The 22,861-nt window shown below is 37.2% G+C and overlaps 1 protein-coding gene across 2 annotated transcripts in view; it reads left to right on the forward strand.

The window, feature by feature from the left end:
- Positions 1–22,861, forward strand: part of MAN1A2 (mannosidase alpha class 1A member 2) — a 133,475-nt gene that overhangs the window by 31,210 nt on the left and 79,404 nt on the right. For both annotated transcript variants that reach the window (XM_014253391.2, XM_005523861.3), the window contains exon 3: positions 12,959–13,055. In XM_014253391.2, the coding sequence (XP_014108866.2) occupies positions 12,959–13,055 (97 nt within the window). The remainder of the gene's footprint in view (positions 1–12,958; positions 13,056–22,861) is intronic.

The following is a 22,861-nucleotide window of genomic DNA, read 5'->3' on the forward strand; positions in this document are numbered from 1 at the left end:
CGCTGGAAAGTGCCGAGGCCCAGGCCCCGGTGGGCCACAGGCGTGAGCTCCCGGGGTTTGGCTGGGTGTTCAGTCCAGAGCAGGCTTGCACAGATCCAAGAAAATTGGGAAAAAAACAAACAAAGGTCCAGGGAACTCCTCTGCCTCAGCTAGCTAAAATTATCTAAAAGCCAGAGAGAAGCTCTGTCCCGCTGTCTGTCCGTGCTGCAGACACCACAGTCCAGGAGCGAGATGTGGGGGAGTGATGTTTTTCTTTAACACAAACTGCGCGCTTCTTCTTCCCCCTCTCTTGCTCTCAAAGCCAGTCTTAAAGGTGCAGAACTTAATATATAACATAAACCAGACGATTGGGGATACCAGTATCATAAAGTCACCCCAGGACACCAAGTAATGCAAAATTACTGAGCACAGCTAACAGTGAAGAGCTAGCTGGAAGAAATAATCAACCAAAGTTCTTATAGACCTAGAATTGGAGGGGGGCGGGGTGTAAATTAGTATTTGTATTTCTGAGGTTGTTTGGTCAGAATGTAGACTGAGATAAGCTCTAGGTTAGTATAGAATGGCAATTTTCTTGGTTTCATGAAAAAGTAGTAAAATTTGGACCATTCTTGCTGTTCTAAACCTGAAGGTATAGCAAATTACAAGGAATTCAGGGTAGTTTGTGAGTAACAATCACCAGGTGGTGATCCGTAGCTGCAGTTGCCACACACCTTGTGCTGTAAAACACTTACTCCTTTTTTTAATGATCAGCCTACGCGTGAGTCACACTGACAAGCTGTTTTTCTATTGCATAACTTGTTGATTACTACTATTATGGTTTCTGAAGTGTAGCTTTTCATTACTAGACCATAGGTTTTTATGCACTATGTTTTAAGTGGGTAAATCCTTCCCTTAGGATAATAATGCCTTTGTCTTGAGCAGTTTTCACTTGTGTGCGCACTTGTAACAGCCCAGGATCACGGGAACATGACTGAAAATTCTTTGTTACATGAATTGCCTTCATTGACTCAGTCATGTTAGTACTGTAGCAGCCAGGTGATCTCCAGAATTACTAATTTTTGTTTCATGCAGGGCAGGAGATAGTCACTTGTACAGCTAGATGTGTGAAGGCACAGAACACTTGGAGTAGGAGGTCTGCTAGGGAGAGTGGACAAATGGTAATGCTGAGGAACCATTGATGGAACAATGTGACTGAGACAAAGCATATATTAATAGTGTCAAATGAATAATATTTTGTCTGAAACCTGTTTTTGACAGCATCAGATGCCTCAGAGAAGTCTGCAGTGATTTAAGAGATATGAAGTGCATTGTGAAATACGTTCATCACCGAGTTCCTCCCTCACTATTTTATATAACTAGTGTAAACTAATACAAATAGTCTTTGTAGATAGAGACTTAGCAGAAAAAAAAAAAAAAAAAAAGTTGTTCCAGGAGACAATATCGCTAATGTAGGTCCACAACTGATATATATCTATATAATTTTTGACATGTAAGACATGATTGCCTGAAAAATAGCCCAGGGAAGCTACTGCTGATTCTTTGAAGGCTGCATATCTAACTTGAGAATTCCAGGTGGTCTCCAGAAAGCATTTGACCTGCTTTGGTTTACTGTGAATTGTCCTGATACATATTTGAGGAACTTCACTCTTAAAGAACAGCTTTAAACTGTTCAAATTCACAGAATAAATGTCTTAAGTGTAATAAATTATACAGCCTATTTCACCTCTTATCAAATGGTGAAAAACTATATAGAATTGGGTGGAATGGTGGGGGCTGTATCTAATGCACATGAGTCCTCAAATTCGGGGGAAAGGCTGGAAAATTTTCAAATGAGGATCCGCTTTCTATTATTTTTGCAGAAAATATATTACCAGATTTCCTTTCCAAATAGTAACTTGATGAAGGCTGTTTTTTTAACATCTCTGTATAAGAAGTGGTTTGGCAGTAGTTTAATATTTTAGAAAGGCATATTTTGATTTTAGAAAAAAATGCATATAAAAGTAGAAAAAAATTTGTGTAATGCTCTTAAGAGAGCTTTGGAAAACATTTGAAAGCTTTATGTAATAGGAATGTTTGCTGAGCACAGAGAGGGAGGGTTCTTAAGGTCATGAAATACAATTGGAAGCAGAATCTTCATCTTACTGGTTTTGTTTTTGTGTGTAATTTGGTTCTGATATTTGGTGTAACACTATTCTCAAGTTTAATTTGCAAAATTGTATAATCTGTCTATATTCTTCTAAGAAGCTATTAATTATTTCAATAAGGAGCATTTATGAGCTGGATGATTATTTAAGATGCATGGTGACAACTCTGCGAAGTAAAGGTTTTCCACTTGCTTACCATACATGTTTTATAGCACTTCTCTGGCGTATTATCTTGCTGTTCAGGCTATTAAAATATGCTGCGGTGTTTAATTAACTGGTACTTTAAGAACAAACACATTGAAAATTCTTCTCGCTGCTACACTTTTGCTTTGTATTCATATTTTGGATTTTTGTACTATGTAAAAGAAAAATATTGAAAATAGAAATTTATTTTTTTTAAGATCATAAGTGCAACTTGTATAATTTTACAGCAAGGCTTTAAGATGTATTTTTTCATTGTGGTTAATGCAGAGAAATTAAGAACAAATCCTGTCTTTTGCCTCCTTTCTTACAGCTAAGTTAAATTAGCTATAAATGGCTCGAACACTTGGAATTTGGGCACTTAATTTCCATTATTGTATTCTTTAAAGGCGTTCAGAGTATTTTTTTTTTCCTTTCAGTTTAAATGTAATCATTACATAGTGCTCTGTGGTCTACAGTGAGTTTTGTTTCCCTGGGAAGGTAACTTTTACCCAGTCAAATAAGGAAAATTTTATAATTCTTTTCACACTGTTCAGGGTTCATGTTTTCTCTAATTTCAACCTAAGATGTTACAGTATTATCTTACTGCCAGCACTCATTTAGGATACTTGTTAAAATAGTGTATTTCATCCAGTAATGGTCCTAATCCCATGCAGGTGATCCTTCTCTCTACTCAGCACTGGTGAGGCCACGCCTGGAGTCCTTTGTTCAGTGTTGGACTCCCCAGTGAGAAAGAGACACGAGCATATTGGAGAGGGTGCGCTGAGAGACCACAAAGATGCTTTGTGGACTAGAAGGAACGTCCCTCATCTGAGTGAAAGATGAGGCAGCTGGGCTGGACAAGGGAGGGAATCTTACAAAGTACCTGGAGGGAGGATGTGAGGAAGACAGAGCCAGGCTCTTTTCAGTTATTCCCAATGGCAGGCATGAAGGCAGTGGCACAAACTGAAATACAGGAAGCTCCATCCAAACATCATTAAACATTGTTTATTGTGAGGGTGATCAAGCACTGGAGCTGGTTGTCTATAGAGATTATGGAGTCTCCCTCCTTGGAAATATACATAAAATGACTGGGAATGGACATGGACAGCTTGTTTCAGATTACCCTACTTGAGCAAAGAGGCGGGACCAGACACCCTCTAGAGATTCCTTCCAACCTCAGCTATTCTGAGGTAGGATGATGTTTGTTGACTAAGTCCGTCAGCTGGAAGAGAGCTTCTCCAGAATGTTACAGAAGTGTACATGGTAAACTTAACAGCTAAATAGTAATGCTGTAGGTTTCAGATAGATTGGGAAATCTGAGTTCTCTAGAGCTTCTGTTCTATTACTTCTTCTGTATTTATTGTGATATGCAATTGTGTAATTGCACAGTGCTAATTGTAAATTCACTTTTTTAAAATTTAGCTAAAAGGAGGTGTGGTGTCCACAGAGGTAAGGTAGAGTTATGAAGTGACTCAAGCTGCTGGCCGTACCATTCTTGCTTGTGCAGTTTCAAAGCTCTTATGTTTGATGAGATGGGATGGCAAGGAACAGCTTATTCTGATAAGCTGTTCTCAACACAGCAGAATTCTGGTTCTGTTCCTGCATGTCACAGCTTTCTGTTAAAAAAAACAAACCAAAAAGTTGGAAAAGACATTTAAGCAAAAGTTGTTATGAAATGGACATCCAGGAAGCAGAGGAGCCAGAGTTAAAGGTCATTGAATAATAGAATAGTTTGGGTTGGAAGGGACCTTTAAAGGTCATCTAGTCCAACTTGAAGTTCATTTGTGACATATGACACCTGTAGAAGGAGTTAAATTTGGATGCTTTGCACAAGTGGGGAAACAAGTCTATCTGGGAAGCTGGGAATGTTCTGACAAATTCTTTTGCCAGTGAACTTCCATCAGCAAAACTTTCCATTTATCCTTCTTTGCAATTAGAGTTGTAATATATTGCCTGTTTGAAGGGAAGGTAGGAAGTTAATTTATTTAATATCAGTGGAGGCAATGTCAGAAGTACTTACAGATATGTGCCAAGAAGACAAGTGATTAAAATGTGTTTTCCTCGTGGTCTCTGGATGGTACTCAAGAGGTTGCTAATACCATTGAGAGGTAACAGGCTGTTTCATAAGCAGTAAAACTAATGGATTCCTATGGATTTTTGACCTACATCCCCTTATACCATTCACTGCTCATCATGCACTTGTTGTTGTGAATATCCTCTTACCTTCCTCTTTGACTGCATGAATTGCACTGTGTTCTGTACCTTCTTTAGAGCTACTGGTGTGCTAAGTGCTGCCCCCCTGAATGAATAAAGGGTTGAATTATAACTGCCGTTGTCTCACTGAGGGTACCAATTTGTGCCTGTTTGCCTTATCTAGCCACAGATAAATTTTCTTTTCCTCACAAAAAGTAGAGTATTTCCTCCAGCTCTTTAAAATCAAGTGTGAAATTGTAAAATGGATTAAAAGGCCACTGTAAATGTATGTGTCAAATGATGGATGTACAGAGAGCAAGATTGCATAAACCTCATTCTTTTAAGAAATTGGGCTAAAAATAGTGTCCCTTTACCTGAGTTCTATTTTGTGTGCTTATTGTGAAAAGAACTGTGTAGAAGAATTACTTAATCATCCAGAGATCTTTCCATGCTGCCTAAGTCCTCTTTTCATAGTTACTATTCATGCAACTTTCAGTGCTAATCACATGTATTGTTTCTAATTGCAGTAATAATTAATCTAGCCAAATAGGCTGCCTTCTGTGACTGGGGTACCTTTTTTCAATATCTAAAACCAATTCAGAACAATTTCATTATTGCTGACACTTCTCAGTCTTTGTTTCCGTGGTCAAATTTACTTGAACTTCTAGCTGATTGCAACATCAGTTTGTAATAATCCATGTGTGTTAGGGGTTTTGCATTGTATTTTGTAGCTCACTGCTCCCAACTTACATCCCATCAGTTATTTCCTGAAACTGAAAGACATAAGTATCATGACCTAACTTTTTCAGTATTTAAGGTAACACTCCCTGCATTGTGAATGTTTGTATAAAAGGCATACATACACATTTGACATGTGTATGCATATAAAAATCTCTTTGTATGTATACACGTATATACACACACATTGTTTATTAGTTAGTTTTGTTTGCACACTATTTGGATTCTCTGTGTTCTGGGTTTTCCAATGTAATATGACAAGTTGAGAACAGGTAGGTTGGCTTTCAATTAACTTTACTACACTCTTTTAAAGTTTATCTTAATTTTACTGAAGTAGTGAAATCTGTAAATTAAGGATAAAATATTTTTGATTGCATGTGTTGGTAAACTAATTTTCCATTTATATATTAGAATGAATATTGTTCAAAGTTGGCACTTTGGCCAGTACAGGCATGTTAGGAGTGGCTTGGAACAAAGTTGTGCCCCAGCTTGTTGGAAAGATTTTATAAAGAACTCATTTTACATTTGTTAAATCAATCATTTATGTCTGTGAGAAGCTTTGAAGCTCGGTGTATTTATATTACTAGAATAGAAGAATGGAAATAAAACTTCTAGAGTGGAGCTTCATTTGCAATATTTCAGTTGCACATCCTGGATATGTAGATTTGATTGGTAACTTAAATTCATGAAGAATGCAAGTTTTTGTTTGAGGGTATTTTAAAAATGAAGCAATTGAGTCAAGTTGTAGAAATTACAGAATTCTCCAGCACTCATGCAGTATTGGAAGCATGTTAAAAATTCAGGAAGGTGTTCATTATTAAAGATGTCTTTTTTCCAGACCATTGTGAGAAGAACCTGTCTTTCAGCAATGAATTAGCACATTTGCAGTATTTAAAACTCATAAATGCAAATTAAAATCAAAGAAATACAGAAATATTTCACTTACCTGATACTACCAGCCAAACAGAAATGAGCAAAACTCCACATAAATTTCTTATCTTCAGTACTGGGTAAATCAAAAGGCTCCATGAAATCTAATTGGCCTTACTATTTTTATTTTTAATTTTGTATTTTATATGCCATTTATTCCTGTAAGACAGAAATGCCGGTATCAAAATTCATGAATTACAGCTAGATTGAAGAGATCTCTTTTCTAAATTAAACATGATCCATTATACAAGTGACAATAGGTGTTTTCAGCTATGGAGACTTTGACTGGAAAGCCAGAGCATCCTGTTACGTTCTTGTTAGTCGTCTTTGCATAATTTCTCTTCTGTGTTTTCTGGAGCAGCTCCATAGAGTATATGCCAATGTGTTCTTAACATGCAGTTTGCCCGATGGTGTTAGCTCTCAAGTATTGTTAGTAATGATGTCATTGATACACAGTGTGAGCTACTGGTAGTTGATGAGTAACCTCTCGCAGTTCATTCCATTAAGAGAGCGACCATCTGCATACAATACTGAACTACCTGAAACTCCCTACAGTTCACTCAAATTAGTTTGCTCTGAGTTTTGGGTTCCTGATTTGCATTGCTGGCATCTATTCTTATTTTCTGCTTTGTTACCAGCGGAATAGTGGCTAACAAAGCGTCAGTTTTTGAAAGGGATTCAAGGGCAGAACCCTGTGCCTGCTGAATGAACTGCAGATTACCTGAAACCAGAACAGGGAGTAGAATCACTGAGCATACAGATATGTAAGATGTCCTGCTCTATTTTTATTCATACCATGGTGTCCAAAGCCATACAAGATCCCCAGAAGAGTCAACGAACAAGTGAGAGATGGTTGGATACATAGTTTTAAAAAAAATATTTGGCAAAGTTCACTGCTAATAGGTGTTGAACTAAGAAGCCATAGGATGGAGCATAGTTTGTGTGTTTGCCTGGAGAAACTGGTTAGAAGTCAAGAAATGGAGAGTAAATTGTGCTGGAGGCCACAGAGGACATGTGCTGGGGATCCATGCTCTAAATTATACAAATGAATTATTTAGAGTTTGAAAATGGATGAGTAGTGGTATGACAACTTTGCTGCCAACAAAGCAGCAAATTGCAGAAAAACCTTATGGGACTGAGTGATAATCTCCTTTTTTATTTCTCAGCTAAATGTAAAATGATGCATATTGGGGCTGGAGATGGAGAGATTCCAAATTCATGCTAAGTATGAAAAGCTGTGAGGTGACTTAGTACACTTGAGAATGAGAAATTGTGTTTTTTATAGTTCCTTGGAAATGTCACTGTAGTGCTTAACAGCAGACAGTGAGCAGATATTCAGTATTTCAGAGAAGGAGAAGAAAACAGATGAGGTTCTTAGGGTAGCCTGTGAAGTTTAGGTGCCTCTGCATCTTGTAAGCTTCATGTAGTTCTAGTCTTTCAGCTTCAAAAAGGATAGGGTAAAACTGGCAGAGGTGCAGGGCTAAGCTGATGGACATACTTAGACTGTGCCTAAAAGGTCAAGACTGGAAGAAAGGAAGTATAGGAACTTCTCTCTCCTGGCTGATGTGCAGTTGTGGTTGTTTACAAAGATGATCCGAGAAGCTCTACTTTTTCGAACAACACAGCACCAGTCAATCTCGTGAATACCATATTCTCTTGAAATCATGATGATACACAAGGTCAAAAATACCTGCACCATTCTGCATTAAAAATATTTGGTTTTCTTGAACATTCTTGAGCAAGGTTCACCACTGCAAGCTCTCTGGATTTAGGCTCTTTACATCTACTGTTCCAGTTTTCACCAGTCTGAAGGATTTTCCTATGTAATTTCATTAGGCATCTAAGGCTTCAAGTATTTCATGCCAGCAAAAAGAGTTTCCCACTTCATATCCATTTGATAAGTGTTTTTGTTTTAGTAATGGATTTGCTACCAGATTTGACAGTAAAAGAAAACACAGTGTTCTGTGTGTTAGGAACATATTCCAAATGGACTTTTTCAGTGACAGTGTTAAAAAAACGCATGACAGAGGCATTAACTGATGCGTGAAATAATTTTTCTTAAGATAGATCTCCTGGAAAAATAAAATAAATTCATGAGTCTTCTAAGTTTCATCAAAAATCTGAATATACAAGGAAAATATAATTTTTTAAATTAATGTCCAGAAAGTATTCTTTGCAGACAGTAGGAAAATGGTTATTAATTTTTAATCTGCCAATTGTGCAGTAATTCTGTCTAGCAAGTCCTTGGTTAATTTTAAAACAGAGTTTGAAGGTGGTTTATATAAATCTCTCGAATTTGTACCCTAAAGCAGAATACATGGCTTTGAAAGCAAAACCTATTTGCTGTTCTGTTATGCATGTTCCTGATGGAATGTCAGGAACCAGTAAATACAGCAATTTGCCAGAAAATTGGTTATTTTACTGTTTCTCAGGACTCCCACCTTCTGTTTGCTAGTTGCCTGTCCTGGAAAGGGTTATTTGAACCAGTCCTTAGCTTCAGTTACAGTTTCTGACATGCTGCTGTAGTGGTAGAGCTTCCTAACAAATGTCTTTTCAACAACTGTAACCTCCTTTTATTGTTTGCCAGAAGACATTATTGCCATTCTGTCTTTATAAAAATTTTGTGTAAAAATCTGATTTCCCAGTAACTGTAGAGGATTAGATCCCATGTGCATGTTCTAAAGCCAGCAAAACCAACTACATAACGGTGTACCTGCCACAAAACAGTTTTAATTGGCATGTTCTGCTTCTTACCTTTCTGTCTGTCTTGCAGCAGACTCCAAGTTAGTCTTTTTGTAGAATTACCAAGTTGTATTTGCAGCAGCATCTTGCTGGTTGTTATTTCCATTGCATCCCATAATAAACATTTTCAAGATTCACAACAGACCAATACCCTATGAATGATTTTGCTTTCAAGAGCAAGATCTCTAATTGATGGTGTCAGTAGCAAGTCCATTGCCAAAACTGCTTGTTCTCTGGTGGACAGATTGCAAGATCTATATATGATATGCCCAAGCTCCAATCCTTTCCTGTGACAAATTGCTCTCAGGTATGGAAATTTCAACTATTGAAATGTGTGTCTTGCATTTTTCACAGTTATTGATCCATGATTGTCATTTTCATTCTACTGACCCTAAGGTGCCTCTCTTGAGTGCTTTAAGGGCTGGGTGAAATTTTTTCCAAATAGTTTTACCTTCTTGCTATTATCTGTAGTGCTGATGTTCCAGTCAGTTCTGAGACTTTCATCTTCCCTTAAAGACAGAGTTTTGTTTTAGGAAAAGCCTGTCTATCCCTGCAGCTATTCTTCAGCATTTCCAACTTTTGCTATGCAATCACTACCCAGCGTACCTAGAGAAATAATTTCGTTTTTCCAATCAGGCATTCATGTTGTTTGTACTTTCTGAGCCAAACTGCCATCCTTAGTTAAATTTTGTAGCTGTCAGAGGCATCTGTCTTCTCGTGTCTCTCCAAAGCTTTTGTGTGCACAGCTGCTCCCAATAGTATAGATGTTCTGTCTATAGTATAACATGCTACCTGTTCTGGTAGTAACAGAAATCTCCATGTTGTTACAAGATCTCTTGACATTTCATCCTTACAAAACTTAATACTGTATGCAAGACCTGTGGGACTTCTCACTTGCATGTAATGTGCAGTTCTCTGCTATCATGGTATCGTGGAGTCTGCTTGCTTTGTGGTGGAGGAAAGCAGTGAGTGGTGTGCCAGAGTAATGGTCCGTGTTCATCTGGAAAAAAATCACTTGGCTACCTAGTGCAATAAATGGTTCTGGAGGACTTAAAACACTATATTCCTGGTGTTTGGGGCAGGCAGAGGGGCAGGACAGACGTGTTTGTGGTTATCAAAGTAGCTGTCTCCTCAAAATACGATTTCTTATCTCAGCCTTAGCTGATGCAGTCAACTGTGTCAGTCTGTTGTGTTCAAGAGGCTTTCAGGTCTCACTAGTGTATTCTTAAGTTACTTCTGCATTAATTCCTGCATCCATTGAAACGTACTCCTTTGCAGTTTCTGTCTTAATAAGATTTTCTTAGGATAAATTATATGTATAGAAACATCTTGTGTTTTATATATTCTGTTTTAGCCCTTTGTAATTTGCATGCTTTTTTGGGGTTTCTTCAGAACTAAATACTCTGTAATAAAATATGTACCTTTCCCCCAGAAGCACAGCAAATTAGGACAGTGAAATATTCCAGTTAACACTCTGCTTGAGGAAACAAGTTGTTGTTCTTCTCCTGGATTTAGCTAGTTTTGAACTGTTCTGGTATTTGCCTATACCATCAGATTTTTACAAAGCTAGAATGTCAGTGGCTATTTGATTCTCCTTCATGAAATATTTATTTGGGGCATCCAAAGACCTCAGAAGCCCAGTTTCCATGATGTGCAAGGCAGTTGGTTGGATCTGCCATGTCATCGTCTAACTAAACATGGTTGTTTAGTCATCTATCTGTTTTCAAACAAAGAGAGTTCACTGGTCAGTCTTTAGGTCGATCCTCTAGTTCTTTCTAAACCTTTAAGTCTGTTTTCCCAAGTAGTGTTTTTAGGACTGGCAGGTTGCAGGTTAGAGCAAGACCCTTCACAGAAGCCTTGGCTGTCCCCAGTCCTTAAGACTACCCTGAGTGGATCAAGCCTTACATAGTGATCATGCTTTGAGCAGGCTGTTGAGCAGGAGAGGCATCCTGAGGTTCCTTCCCATCTGAACTATGCTGTGACTCTCAATTTTATGATATTAAGTTAATGAACAATTTTACCTACAATGGAAATTTGTAGGTTTGTTCTGGATAACATTAGCAAAAGCTTCAGAGGAACTTGTGTGGTTGGTTACTGCCTGTGAGCAGGTTTTTATTGGGTTTGTCATGCTGTAGTTTTCTTACCTGTCAAGAGAGGATCCCTTTACTTAACTCATCTTGATGTTCCAATAGCTATGAATTGGCCAGTTTGATAAGTGCTGTGTAAACACTAAGGAGTTTGTGAATGCTACGGAAATGGCTTTTCTCTCCTCTTTTAATGTATTTGCATCTACTATTTCTTACATGTGTGTAAAAACTTAATAATTCATGACATTGAAAGAAATTCTAGAGTATTATGACCTAATCAGGTGTCAAAATTAGTGTAAATACTAAAAGCAACATGTGAGCTGACTTTGAATGACAAGCAGTAGGAGTGGAACTTTGGCATCTTGAGGGGGGCAGCTGTTAGCTTAAGTTGATGCCAGTTTAACACAGAAGTGCTCCCCAGCTTCTTGGGCCTGTGTGTGGGTTTCAAATTTACTGTCTAGGCATGAGTTAATTGAGCCATGGGGAATTTGGAGGGAGTTTACATTTAGAGGAATTACGGCTTTGTGGTTTGGAAAGGGATCTCTTGATGGTTGTAGGGAGAACAGAGACTTTGTTTTCCATGTCTCAGCAGGCAGTTTAGATGCAGTTTGAAAGATTTGGGCTTCTTGGGTGCTGACTTCCAGTAAATCTTGAATTTGGTAGGAGGAGGAATCTGAGAGGTAGTAAGAGGAGAGATGTGAGGTAGTGCTGGTAAGGCAGCTGGCTGCACCTCATTTTTTAGCCAGCATCTTCTTGTTCCTTCACATTTTCTGATTACAGTGACTCTCTGATTAAAATAAGAGAATTACAGTAATGTCAGTCATAGTGAAAAAAGATTGCCTTGCTTGAGTTTCTTAAACAGTTGGTATTGTTCTTTTAGTTACATTCTCATAGTTTCTTCTCTTAGAAAGTATTTATCAAACTTGTGAAAATCATGATTTTAAGTCCTGTACATTTTCTTGCGGTTTTGTTTATATTATCACTATGTAAATACCGTTTTTAAAATGAAATATAAAAATATGTATAATGTTGTGGATACATACACCTGGCTGTTTTTCTAAAGGTTTTTCCTTACTTTTCTTGTGTCTGGGGCAGCCAGTGTCTTTTGATATCTAATTTCTTCCTATTACTTGCTTTTATCTGTTTAGGTACTAATAATATTTATTTATTTAAAACTGCGTTCACTTTGCAGTTTGGTGTCTGCTGTATTTCCAACAGTTGAGGAGTTTGAAGAATTTTAGCAAATCAATAAAAGCATTTCTTAGTGGCTGATGTGCACAACTAGTCAGCATGACCTTTTGGGTTTTTAGATGCAATTTTCTTACTATGTGGTAGGAATCTCTATTAAAAAGCTAAATGTTTTGTGTAATAAATAATAAAAACATTATATTGCTTTGTTCATTATGCTTTCTAAAAAGCAAAGCTTTTGGCATTTCTTTTGGTAGAGGCTATATGACAGTACATCTTTGTCAAGTAGGTGTTGCTAATGAGAAATCTGTTATGCCTTTTGCAAAATTGTTGAGTCCTACTTGGATGTATTAGTGTAAATAAATCCTTTTTATGCTTCAGGTATCAGTAGATATATTTTTCTTCTAGTTAACATCTTAAGACATTAGCCAGTGTTTTACAGCAATTCCTTACACTTAAATGCATTCCTTATGCTTATATTCTTAAATGTCTGTGCGTATATTAAAGGAAAAGAAAGAAAATTACCTAGCATAGAGCATTAGGCTCCATAGCTCAAGTCAAACAGACTTGATTATTTTCCAAATTTATTCATGCTGTAAAATCTGATTTCTGTAACAGCAGCAGTGACAAAGTAATTAGTCAGTGTGCTGGGATGTCTGTGAAAGATGAAGTCTCAAATAAAGAGTAAAATATTGTATTCATAGAGAGTAGTTTTATAATGTAATCAAATCCTGTTTTTTTTCTGTTTTTCAGATGATGAAGCATGCCTGGGACAATTATAGGCAATATGGATGGGGACATAATGAGCTCAAACCAATTGCCCGGAAAGGACATTCCACCAACATATTTGGTAGGCTATATTTTCTGGTTTGTTTGTGATTTTTATTTTTTTAATATATTTCTGTCCATGCATCTTCTTTGAAAGTCTACCAAAACTTTCTAGCAAACTCTATTTTAATAAAAAAATCTTTTGAAGTGTGAGTGACAGACATGTATTATTTCAGTGATATTTCATTGAATTACTTTATTAACCTGTCCTTTTGGGAGTAGTGTGTTCTTACTGCTGCAGAGGCTAAGCTGTGTCTATGTGACTGATGCTTTGTGTGTGTGTGTATATAAATGAAAATCCTGATGCAATGATGGTTATTTTTTGGTTATATTTTGATATGCAATGAATAGAAATGTGTTGGTTTTTTTTTAAAAAAAAACATCTCATCTTATCTAGATCTTTGTGTTTAATTCCATGAGGCTCATGGAACAGTTTGAGCTGGAGAAAACCTTTTAAGGATGATCTAGTCCAACCTGCCTGCCGTGGACTGGGGCACCTTCATGAGGCCAGGTTGCTGGGAGCCCCATCCAGCCTGGTATTGAACACTGACAGGGATGGGGCACCCCCAGCTTCTCTTGGCAGCCTGTGCCAATGCCTCACCATGCACAGTGCAAGGAGAGGGTGTGAGCTGAAGGGAACACTGGAGCAAAAGGCTTCTCTCATGACAGAAGGGCATTAGGTACCAGGACAGCATTGTTTAGTATTCTTAATACTTTGTTATCTTGTACATAGGCACTGACTTAAGTTTCACTAAGAAAATCTCTTCTGAAGCTTACTGTGATTTAGTTTAGTGTTATGATTAATTGATGGCTTTCCTTTATATTTTTTCCAGCTGATGAAATTGGATTTGACAGGAAAAATTCTTTAATATTCACCTTTATGATCATTTAGTCTTTGCTGCTTGCAATTCTATTGCTTAATTTGCCATGTGTTATTCTAGATTAGCCTTGGTTTGTAACCCAGACTCTATGAAGTAAGTTTTTTTTCCTTCATGTGTCAGCAAGACATTTTTACGATGTTTGTTTTTAATGTGACTGACATCATATTTTGAAGCAGTTATGAATTACAATTTCACTGTAGTCTTTTCATTCCTCCTCTGCTTCCTTCAAACATGGCTCCTAATGAGTCTAGAGGATTTCTGCTTTTTGCCCTTGGAATGATTATTCTTTGGAATGCTTATTTTTTAAAATTTTGGCATTGCTTTCTGAAAGAAATTGCAGGCCTTGTCCCTGTTAAAGTTTCTGCTCCTCTTGTTCCAGCTGACTCTAGCAGCCAATGCCCTACATGTCTGTCCTTTTAAAATCCAGATGCTATTTTGTGCCATTTAGTTTTTAGCCAAATCATGTCATGATTGCTCTATTCAAGGCTATTTCATATGAAGAACTTTTCTGAAACACATAATCTTCAGCATAGATCAAGTCTAAAATAGAATCAGCTATTGTTCATTTGGTGAATGGTTGATGGGGGGGATGTGTGTGTGTGTAAATTGGTCTTTGTATCAAGGACTGTCTAGGCTGTATTTTTATTCCTAGTTCTTTACCAATCTCTATTACCCCTATTGACTCAAATCCCAGCAGTATTTGCCATTATAGAAGGGTTGCTTAATTTTTTTTGAAACCTCATGCTAGTTTTAATAAAAAGATGCTCAGCAAAATCTGTTTTTATTATTCATCTCAAAGATGATTTGATCCAAACTATTTTCAGCCATTACTGCAATCTACTGTGCTTCCATTTCAATTCCTAGCACGTCTGTGAGATCCTGCAAGGAGATGGTATCACTGGTTGAACGGCAGCCCTTTGCATGAATCTTTGGGAAATCAGGTTTGCTGATAACTCCCAAGTGAGGTTAAACACGATTCAATTTAGAAGACAAATAAGTCATTAGTCTTCCCCGCTGGACTCCACTTTTGTCTAAAGCGGTGTATATCTATATCTATGCCAAGGAGAACACCAGTGTTTCTAACATAGGAGGATCTAGCAGGTTTCAGTCTGGGGTCAGAGAAGGGGAGAGGAGGTGACCTGCTCTGCTCTTATAAATCTTAGTTTTGCAGTAATTAAAAATACAAACTTTAAAGCAAGATGCTCTATGCCTCACTGAAGCATGCCAGCAAGAATGTTTGTGGGTTTCCTCAATTATTACTTTGACATCTATGACAAAACATGCTAGGTTTGCATTAGTTGGTCTGCAGCAAGAAACTCTTGCCAGTCCTTTTGAGATGTCTGACTGTAAATTGTCAAGGAGAGTCTGCTAAAATTACCATCTTTCAAACTGTGTAGTTGGGTGGTACTTGTAATCTTGAATAGCACCTCTTCAACAGCAGGGTCGCAGCATTAGTAGTATGGTACTGCTTTGGGAAAGTGTGACTGGGAGTGGGTGAGCTTTTAAAGATACTTATATTTAGGTGATACATGAAGCAAACCTTAATAGGTTCTCTGTTGGTGAAACGGGGTGAAAACTCCTTTTGAAAAGGCTGGTGTTTATTCCTACCCTGTAAAACAAAATATAAAAGTCAAGGAGAAAGTGCAACGAGAGATTTAAATTTTCTTTCCAGTTTAAATTTTTATTTGCAGCTCTGCTGATGGTTGTTGCAGCTAAGCCGAAAAAAAAAAGTTGACCTTTTTTGTTGGACTGCTTAAATTGGTGAAAAAATTTGATGGCAGCCACAGGGCATTGTTGCAGAGGGGGTTTGTGAGGGATCTTGGTCAGGTTCTCATTAGAACACAAAGGGTGAAGAGAAAAGGCTGATGGAAAATGATGCATGTAAGATAATGAGCAAGCACAACAAACACTGAGCTTGCTTCAGGAGGGTTTCTGAATTTAGCACAAACTGGAATAGTTGATGGTATTGTCAGTTTCTCTTCCGCTAATGAAATCTGACTGGATTTGCTTTTGAGGATGAGAGTAACCACCTGAAACATGCTGTTTGAAGATGATTTGTCTCTGTACTTGTTTGATGTCCCATAGGTGAAAATCTCGTGAAAACACAATTAAAATTATTCAGTCCAGATATGCTTCAGAGTTTTAAACTATGTGTGTTTGTGGTGTATCTTTTACTCTAGCATCTTATGAATTAATTACCATAGCATAAGCTGTAAGGATACTTTATTGTGAGCTAAATTGCGTAGCTACTTTGCATGAGTCTTCAATCTCTGTTTTTCTAAAATATGTTTATTTGAGAACCTGAACCACTTTAAAGAAAAATATAAAGAAAATTGACAATGCTTGGGCGATTTGTAACACTGTCCTCAGCAAAGCTTGAAATTGTGGGCTGTCATCTAACCTGATGCTTTCTGAAATGAGAGTTCTGACATTTGTGAAGTGTTTTATTTTGTGTTTTGGGGTTGTTTTTTGGTTTAGCTAATTTTAATTATCTAAAAATAAAGTGAAGATATGCAGTTTGTCAAGTAATAAGTACGTGGCAAAGTACTGATACAACACTTGCAAAATTGAAAACTTCCCATATTACTAGCAGTGCATTTCTAAACCTTACATTTAGATGTATTGTATCTAGAGATGAGCTGCTATATGTGAAGATCATCTGGTAATGTACATAATCCATAAACAGTTATATGTGTAGATATGCTTTGAAGGGTGTGGAAAGATCTTAAAGAGTGATACAACATTTTAAAGTTGTAGACTCTTGCATACAGACATACCCATTCTCATGCACAAAGATTTAATAAAGTCATTATTTTGTCACACTAGAGCTGTCTCATGCATTGATAGTGCTTCCATGCCTCTCCTGTTCTCTCATCTCAGGTGCCACACAAACAGTCAATTTAACCTGAGCTGCCTGCCGGCACTCTTGGGATCCTGTCTTCTAGAGGGGAAGAGAGAATTGTCAGTGCAGTCACATTGTGGTTACGTTTGTGTTAGAGCCCCAAGGCTGCAATGCAGTGCCTTAATCTCTTCCTTAAAACTTGACCAAATAAATCTGTCCTCTCTTTTATGAGGATTTTTTGTCTGGCATTTTAAGTGTTATTGGTGAGCAAGATACAACCAAGAGAATAACTCAAGGATTGAGGTGGGGCAGCTTGTGTGCTGAATATTCTCGAATATTCCAGTGGACTGCTTGGTTTGTAGTACATCATTGGGTGTGCACAGCCAGCCTCATCCTTTTGCTGCCAGTGCCACTGATGAACCCTCGTGCCACAGGAGAAAGTTGCTGAGGTGACTGCCCAGGGCCCCAGCAATGTAGGAAGCTCCTGTGGCAGCTCCTTGTGTTGCTAAGCAATGGAGATGTGACAGTGCATTTCTCCCTGTGCCAGGTAGCAGGAGCAGCAAAACTCCCAAAGAAAATGCATCTGTCAGACTGCAAGGATGGGAGGCTGTTGCAAGCAGGAGCTGAGTCAGGCAAAGGAGCCTTCCTTTCCAATACTTTTGACAAGTACAGTACAGCTTGGGAGAGCAGTACGATTTCTTTATCCACTTTGTGGTTCTTGAAGTGAGAGGTGGAATATTTCTTGTCAGCGCTACAAGAAAATGCTGTAACAGGTTTTTAATTTTTACTTACCTTTGGAAATATTCGTTAATTTATAAGACATTTTTGTTATCTGTCCTTGTAGCAGTTATTGGGCTGCATGAGCTGCTCTGACACGATCATCTGCTGCCACCTGATTAGCTGTAATTTACTTTTGAAGTTCACATTGAGTGTCAAGGGTGTCTGATTTAGTAAGCCTTTTGTATTTTCTGTTTTGGTTGGTTGGTTTTTAGCTGGAAAAATACCTGTTCATAAACAGTATGGAGACAAACACTTCCGCTGGCAAGAAAATAGATGATACACGTTAAAGATTGTGTAAAGATCTTTTGAAAATATGACGGAAAAGTTCTGGTATCTTCTCACTGTAAAATCCTAATAAAAAGACAGGTGGAAAACACAGCTTCTGCTCCACATTCTTTTTTTCTGTGCATGTGTTCAGCCTCTGAATCATGTAGAAGGATAAATGAGCACAAAAAAGTAATATGAGGTATATATGTAAATAAAAGTGTTCTTGACTGTATGTTATCTTGATTAAAAAAAAACCCCTCCTTTAATGAGCAGTCGTTCTTATCTTTTAACTTTACATGTACAAGTAATCTACTCATTATTGCCTTTTTCTGTGACAAATAGAAGGGGAAAGAAAATCCATTCATGCTAACTAGGAAAGAGGTAATTTCACAATGCAAATTTCAGCCTAATCTCTGTATTTCAGGTTCAAGTCAATTTTAAAATAAATGGAAATGGCCTTAAGACAGGCCTATGCATCTGTGTCCTCTGCAAACTCAGTAATGAGTGACTACAGAGAGATAATGTTGAATCTTACATGTACATTGAATGTATATTTTTTTGACCAGTGACACAAATTTTGGAAAGATAAAATTTTGAGAAAGATAACTCTTGAGTTGCTAGCTTTATTTGAAACTAGAACAGTGTTCTAATATCACAAGAAAAGTTCCTTCAGGTCAGATGACACATCAAACATGATTGTTACTCAGTCTTCAAAAATTGCTCATAGCTGGTACTGAGGGAAGTCATGTAAGAACAGGAAAAGCTCACAATGAGCTTGTCTCAGAGTACTCCACAGCCTTACAGAAGTTTGTGTAGTGTCAGTGCTTCTGTGGTCAGAGGCAGCAAGTTTTATTTAATCACTTCTTGTTTATTTTTCCTTGATTTTGTCCAAACTGCTTTGGAGTCTGGGCAACCTTAAGAGCAACATAACCCATTACAAGTGGTTCCATCGTTAGATTTGATACTGTGTTGAAAACTTTTTAGATTTGAAGTCTGCTCACTGTCCTGGATTACTAATTTTGTTGTTGGGGGAAAAAAAAAAAAATCCATTATTTATCTCTTGCTTGCCATTCATGAGTGTGTACGACTGCAAATACCCTCAGTAGTGCTCCTGTTCTGCATGGAGGGTCTTGGCCTGTAAACTAATTTCTTTTACTTACATTTTTTCATACCTGATATGTTGTTATCTTCTTTCTTTGTATATTTTTAAGGTAGTGATTTTGGGGTCTTTTTTGGTCTTTGAGAGGAAGACTAAAACCTTGTTCCTTTTTCTGTTTTGCTTGCTGTTCTTTTCCTAATAATTGTATGTTCTGTCTTTTAGGCTCCTTGTTGAGTCTACAAACAGTACAGGGTAGATTTTCTGCACTAACATTCCTTTTGGAAATCCTCATCCACTGTATCCAATGATATATTTTATAAATCTAATGTTATAAATATTTTCAGTTATTTCCTATTTAAGCTTTTGCCTGAGCAATCATCTCAGTAGGATCCCACTGGTGATTTTACCTCACACTGATGGTTGTTTACACTTATCCATTTCCTATCTTTTAAACCATTATTCATCTGCATGAGAACAGTTCTCTTTTACTCTGTGGCAGGTCAGTTTCTTTAAGAGCTTTTGTTAGGGGTGGACTCACATCCCTTCTGTGTTATGTTCCCTGTCCGTATGCAAGTTTGCTTCTTAAAAAGACTTTGTTGCTAAGAACAAAACTTCTGCTACAAAATTTCTGACTTTTCCTCTGTTTATATCATTTAAAGCTGTCTTCTGGCTGATGTGGCCAATTGGGCAAATAGTGATTTGTTAACACTGCTTTGCTTCACTGCAATGTGTATCGTGCTTATTCAGAATATAGTTGTTCTCTGAAACTTGCAAATTTGTGCAGACAGGATACAATCTGTGTGCTCCCTCTTAAGTATTTTACAGTACTGGTGCTGTAGATAAAAACAACTGCTTAGCAAAGAATGTTTTTTGAATGTCACTGATATTTCATCAAACTGTCATAAGTGTGCCTATGCATATTGAGAAAATTCATCATGAGCAGCTGTTGTCTTGTTGTTTTTAATAATACAATATTCCTACTGAATTTTTCTCACACAGTTTGTATTAGTTCGTGTACAACACATTTAGGGCAGTTGTACTCAGTCACTTTTTAAGTGTCTGAAGCAATTATATAAAATCCTGTTCAGAAGATTGAAAATTCTGCTTTAACCAGAAAATCCCACAAAATGAACAAAAGATGCACAAATGCAAAGTGGAATTAGATAAACACACCTCATTTCTGTAACCTGCTTTGTAGGATAGTGAGGTAAACATCTGCATGAAATGGTAATGAAAAAATTAAGTTGTATTAGAGTTCAGGGCTGAGACTCAGACTGAGAATTTTGATTCTGTCCAATAGCATTCTCTCCTGTTCTTCTTGTATAAACCAGATGGTTAGCTCTGAGAAAAAAAAAAAAAAAAGTTTCTTGTTGGAAATCTTTGGACTTAACATTTATTTTGATCTGTGAATTATTTAGGTTGTGGGAATGCTATTGATGAATTTAGACTTTTTTTCTATCCTTTGGAATTGAGAGCAGAGGGTATAATAAAGGAAATGAAGTTAAGGGTATGCAGTCCTGTTTTGGAGTGTGTTAAAATATGGATGGGCATGACAACTGAGTAAGAATTAGCATTCTGAGCTCTAAAACTAAATCTGCTGAGGACAGCTCCATGGGCACATGTACAGTGAAGGAGTCAGGTGTGGGTATGCTTTGCTGTCATCTGAAGCCAGCAGATGTACAAGGCAGCTGGAATTCATGAACAGTTCAACCATGTGAGTGGAGCACTGTGCTTGTGCCTAATACACTGATACTGTTCACTCAAGTTTTGCAACCTTCTGGTGAAGTTCTGCAGCTATACCACTGAAAATCTGCTCTTCTTATGCTGTCCCAAAGAAAATTTAGAATGTGGTTTGGACCAAAACATGTGGAAGTGGCCCAGATATAAAGACTGAAAAGCTTGTGTGCCATGATGGCTCTTAGGAGGGTTTTTTTTTTAATATGCTTTTCCTACTGCCTAGCTGACAAAGTAATTTAGCTTACAGTTATCTGTGAGATATTGTATCTTGTCTTGGAAGATCTGTACTTAGCTTGCTTCATGCATCAGGTCATACAACTATACTCAAGTTCAGATACGATCTTGTTCTCTTATTTACTCTCAAATATTCTTGCTTTGCTTGCCACTATGTTTAACTGATTGCTGCCAGTGTTTAGGTTCTTCATACTTCCAGGCCATCATTCACAGACACTTTTTCCTTCAGTCTTCCACTTGTTGTTTTCTCAAAATGGACTTAATTTAGATCTGTATTTTTGGTTAGTTTTGGTTGACTGCTTTGTGTGTGCAGCAGATTTGCCATCACCATTCACTTTTTTCATGTTACTCTTGCTTTCTTTCTGATACACTTCCATGGCCTCCTTTGTACACAATGCCATCTTCTCTCCCTCCTTGTTTTCTTACTCTGAAATTCATCCTAACCTTTCTCTCCTGACATTGTGGCTTTTCAGTTGTCAGCAGGTCTTAACCTTCCACTAACTCAGATCAAAATTCCAGCATTAATCTGTGTTATGGTCTGCATACAGTCCTCCTCCTGTGTACAGTAATTCAGTTTGGTCTTTGTGCTTAAAAATAAAAGAACAAAAAATATGGAGGAAATTGGATAGAAATGTAGAAAATTGAAATGGTCTGAGGATATTCAGGCTTTGTAGTAGGGGGACTGCATTCAGCTCTTGCTTGCATGAATTTTGAATTAATTTGAAGGGCCATGTAAGAGTTAGGAAGCAAAGTAAAGCAATCAAGGGAAGAGCAGTCAAGAGGAAGGTTTATTGCAGTATAGATTCTTAGGCAGAGTTTTAAAATCTGAGTCTTAAGAGTATAGGTATTTAAGCACCAGTTTGTTGATTATTAACAAATACCAGCAGGTCTGGTTTTTAATAGGTTCAAAATCTAGCATACAATTCAGTGTTCTACTCCTGTTACTTCCTCAGTTATGAAATTAAGGAAAGCATTAAAATTGATCATTTAATGTTATTTATATGCTAAAATGCTTTATTGTCTGGTACAAAACATTAAGACCTTTTCATCTTGCCTATTATCAGCAATTTAACAGAACTAAGCAATCAGTATGGTTAGTTTTTTGTTCTGCTTTTTTAATTAGTCTAAAATGTTAAAGGCAATTGGTTTCTTCATGGATACTTACAGGCTTATTCATTGCATTTTATGACTGGGCTGAAATCATATACTGCAGTTTTGTATGAAATGTATAGTTTCATTGACTAATTTTGAAGCACTTGTTTTCTCAGTGAAATTAAACTCCCTTGCTCAAAAGTTTAATTAATTTTCTTAAACATTATCTTGTTCCTTGTGAGTCATTAAGATATTTTGCAAGTGGTATGCTTCAGTAGTGGTAGCTTTATTGCCAGACCCTCGTTAGAGATACAGAAAACTGTTGATAATTGTTTGCTTTTAATTTTCATCTTACATATTTTCATACCATGTCTCTAATTGTCTATCACATCAAGAAATCCTGTTGCTACAGTCTGAAAACTTGAATTACTTAAATGTTTTGGAGAAGAAATTGGTATATTTTTAACTATACAGCGCAGTCTTTCCCAGTATGTATTTTTCAGCCATTATGAATCTGGGCAGACAGGAATGTCAATAACAAGAATATTTATTTTCTTTAAGATTGTAGTAACTCTGTATTTAATGTCAGGCTGAGTTTATCAAGGAAGCATTTTCACTCAGTTGCTAGGAATTAAAGCAACTGCCTAAGTGAAAAATAACTAAAGTTTTAGCTGCAAAGTGTGAGAGAGTATATATTCCTCCTTGGGGAGGCTTTACATTTCCTTTACAAAGGGAGGAGAAGGGAGGATCTATGCTTGTGTACACCCCAATGGTAGGGTGTCCTGTCAGTAGTGCTGGACCAGTCTGAAGCTGAGGTCACCTGCTTTAGTGGAAATTTATCTTATTAATCAAATTATCCCTTGAGGCTTTGGTCCTCTTGCATTGCTTTTGCAAGC

This window comes from Pseudopodoces humilis, chromosome 2 (assembly GCF_049639895.1).
Source record: "Pseudopodoces humilis isolate 2021_Gansu_Grassland_sample_001 chromosome 2, ASM4963989v1, whole genome shotgun sequence".
Lineage (NCBI taxonomy): Eukaryota > Metazoa > Chordata > Aves > Passeriformes > Paridae > Pseudopodoces > Pseudopodoces humilis.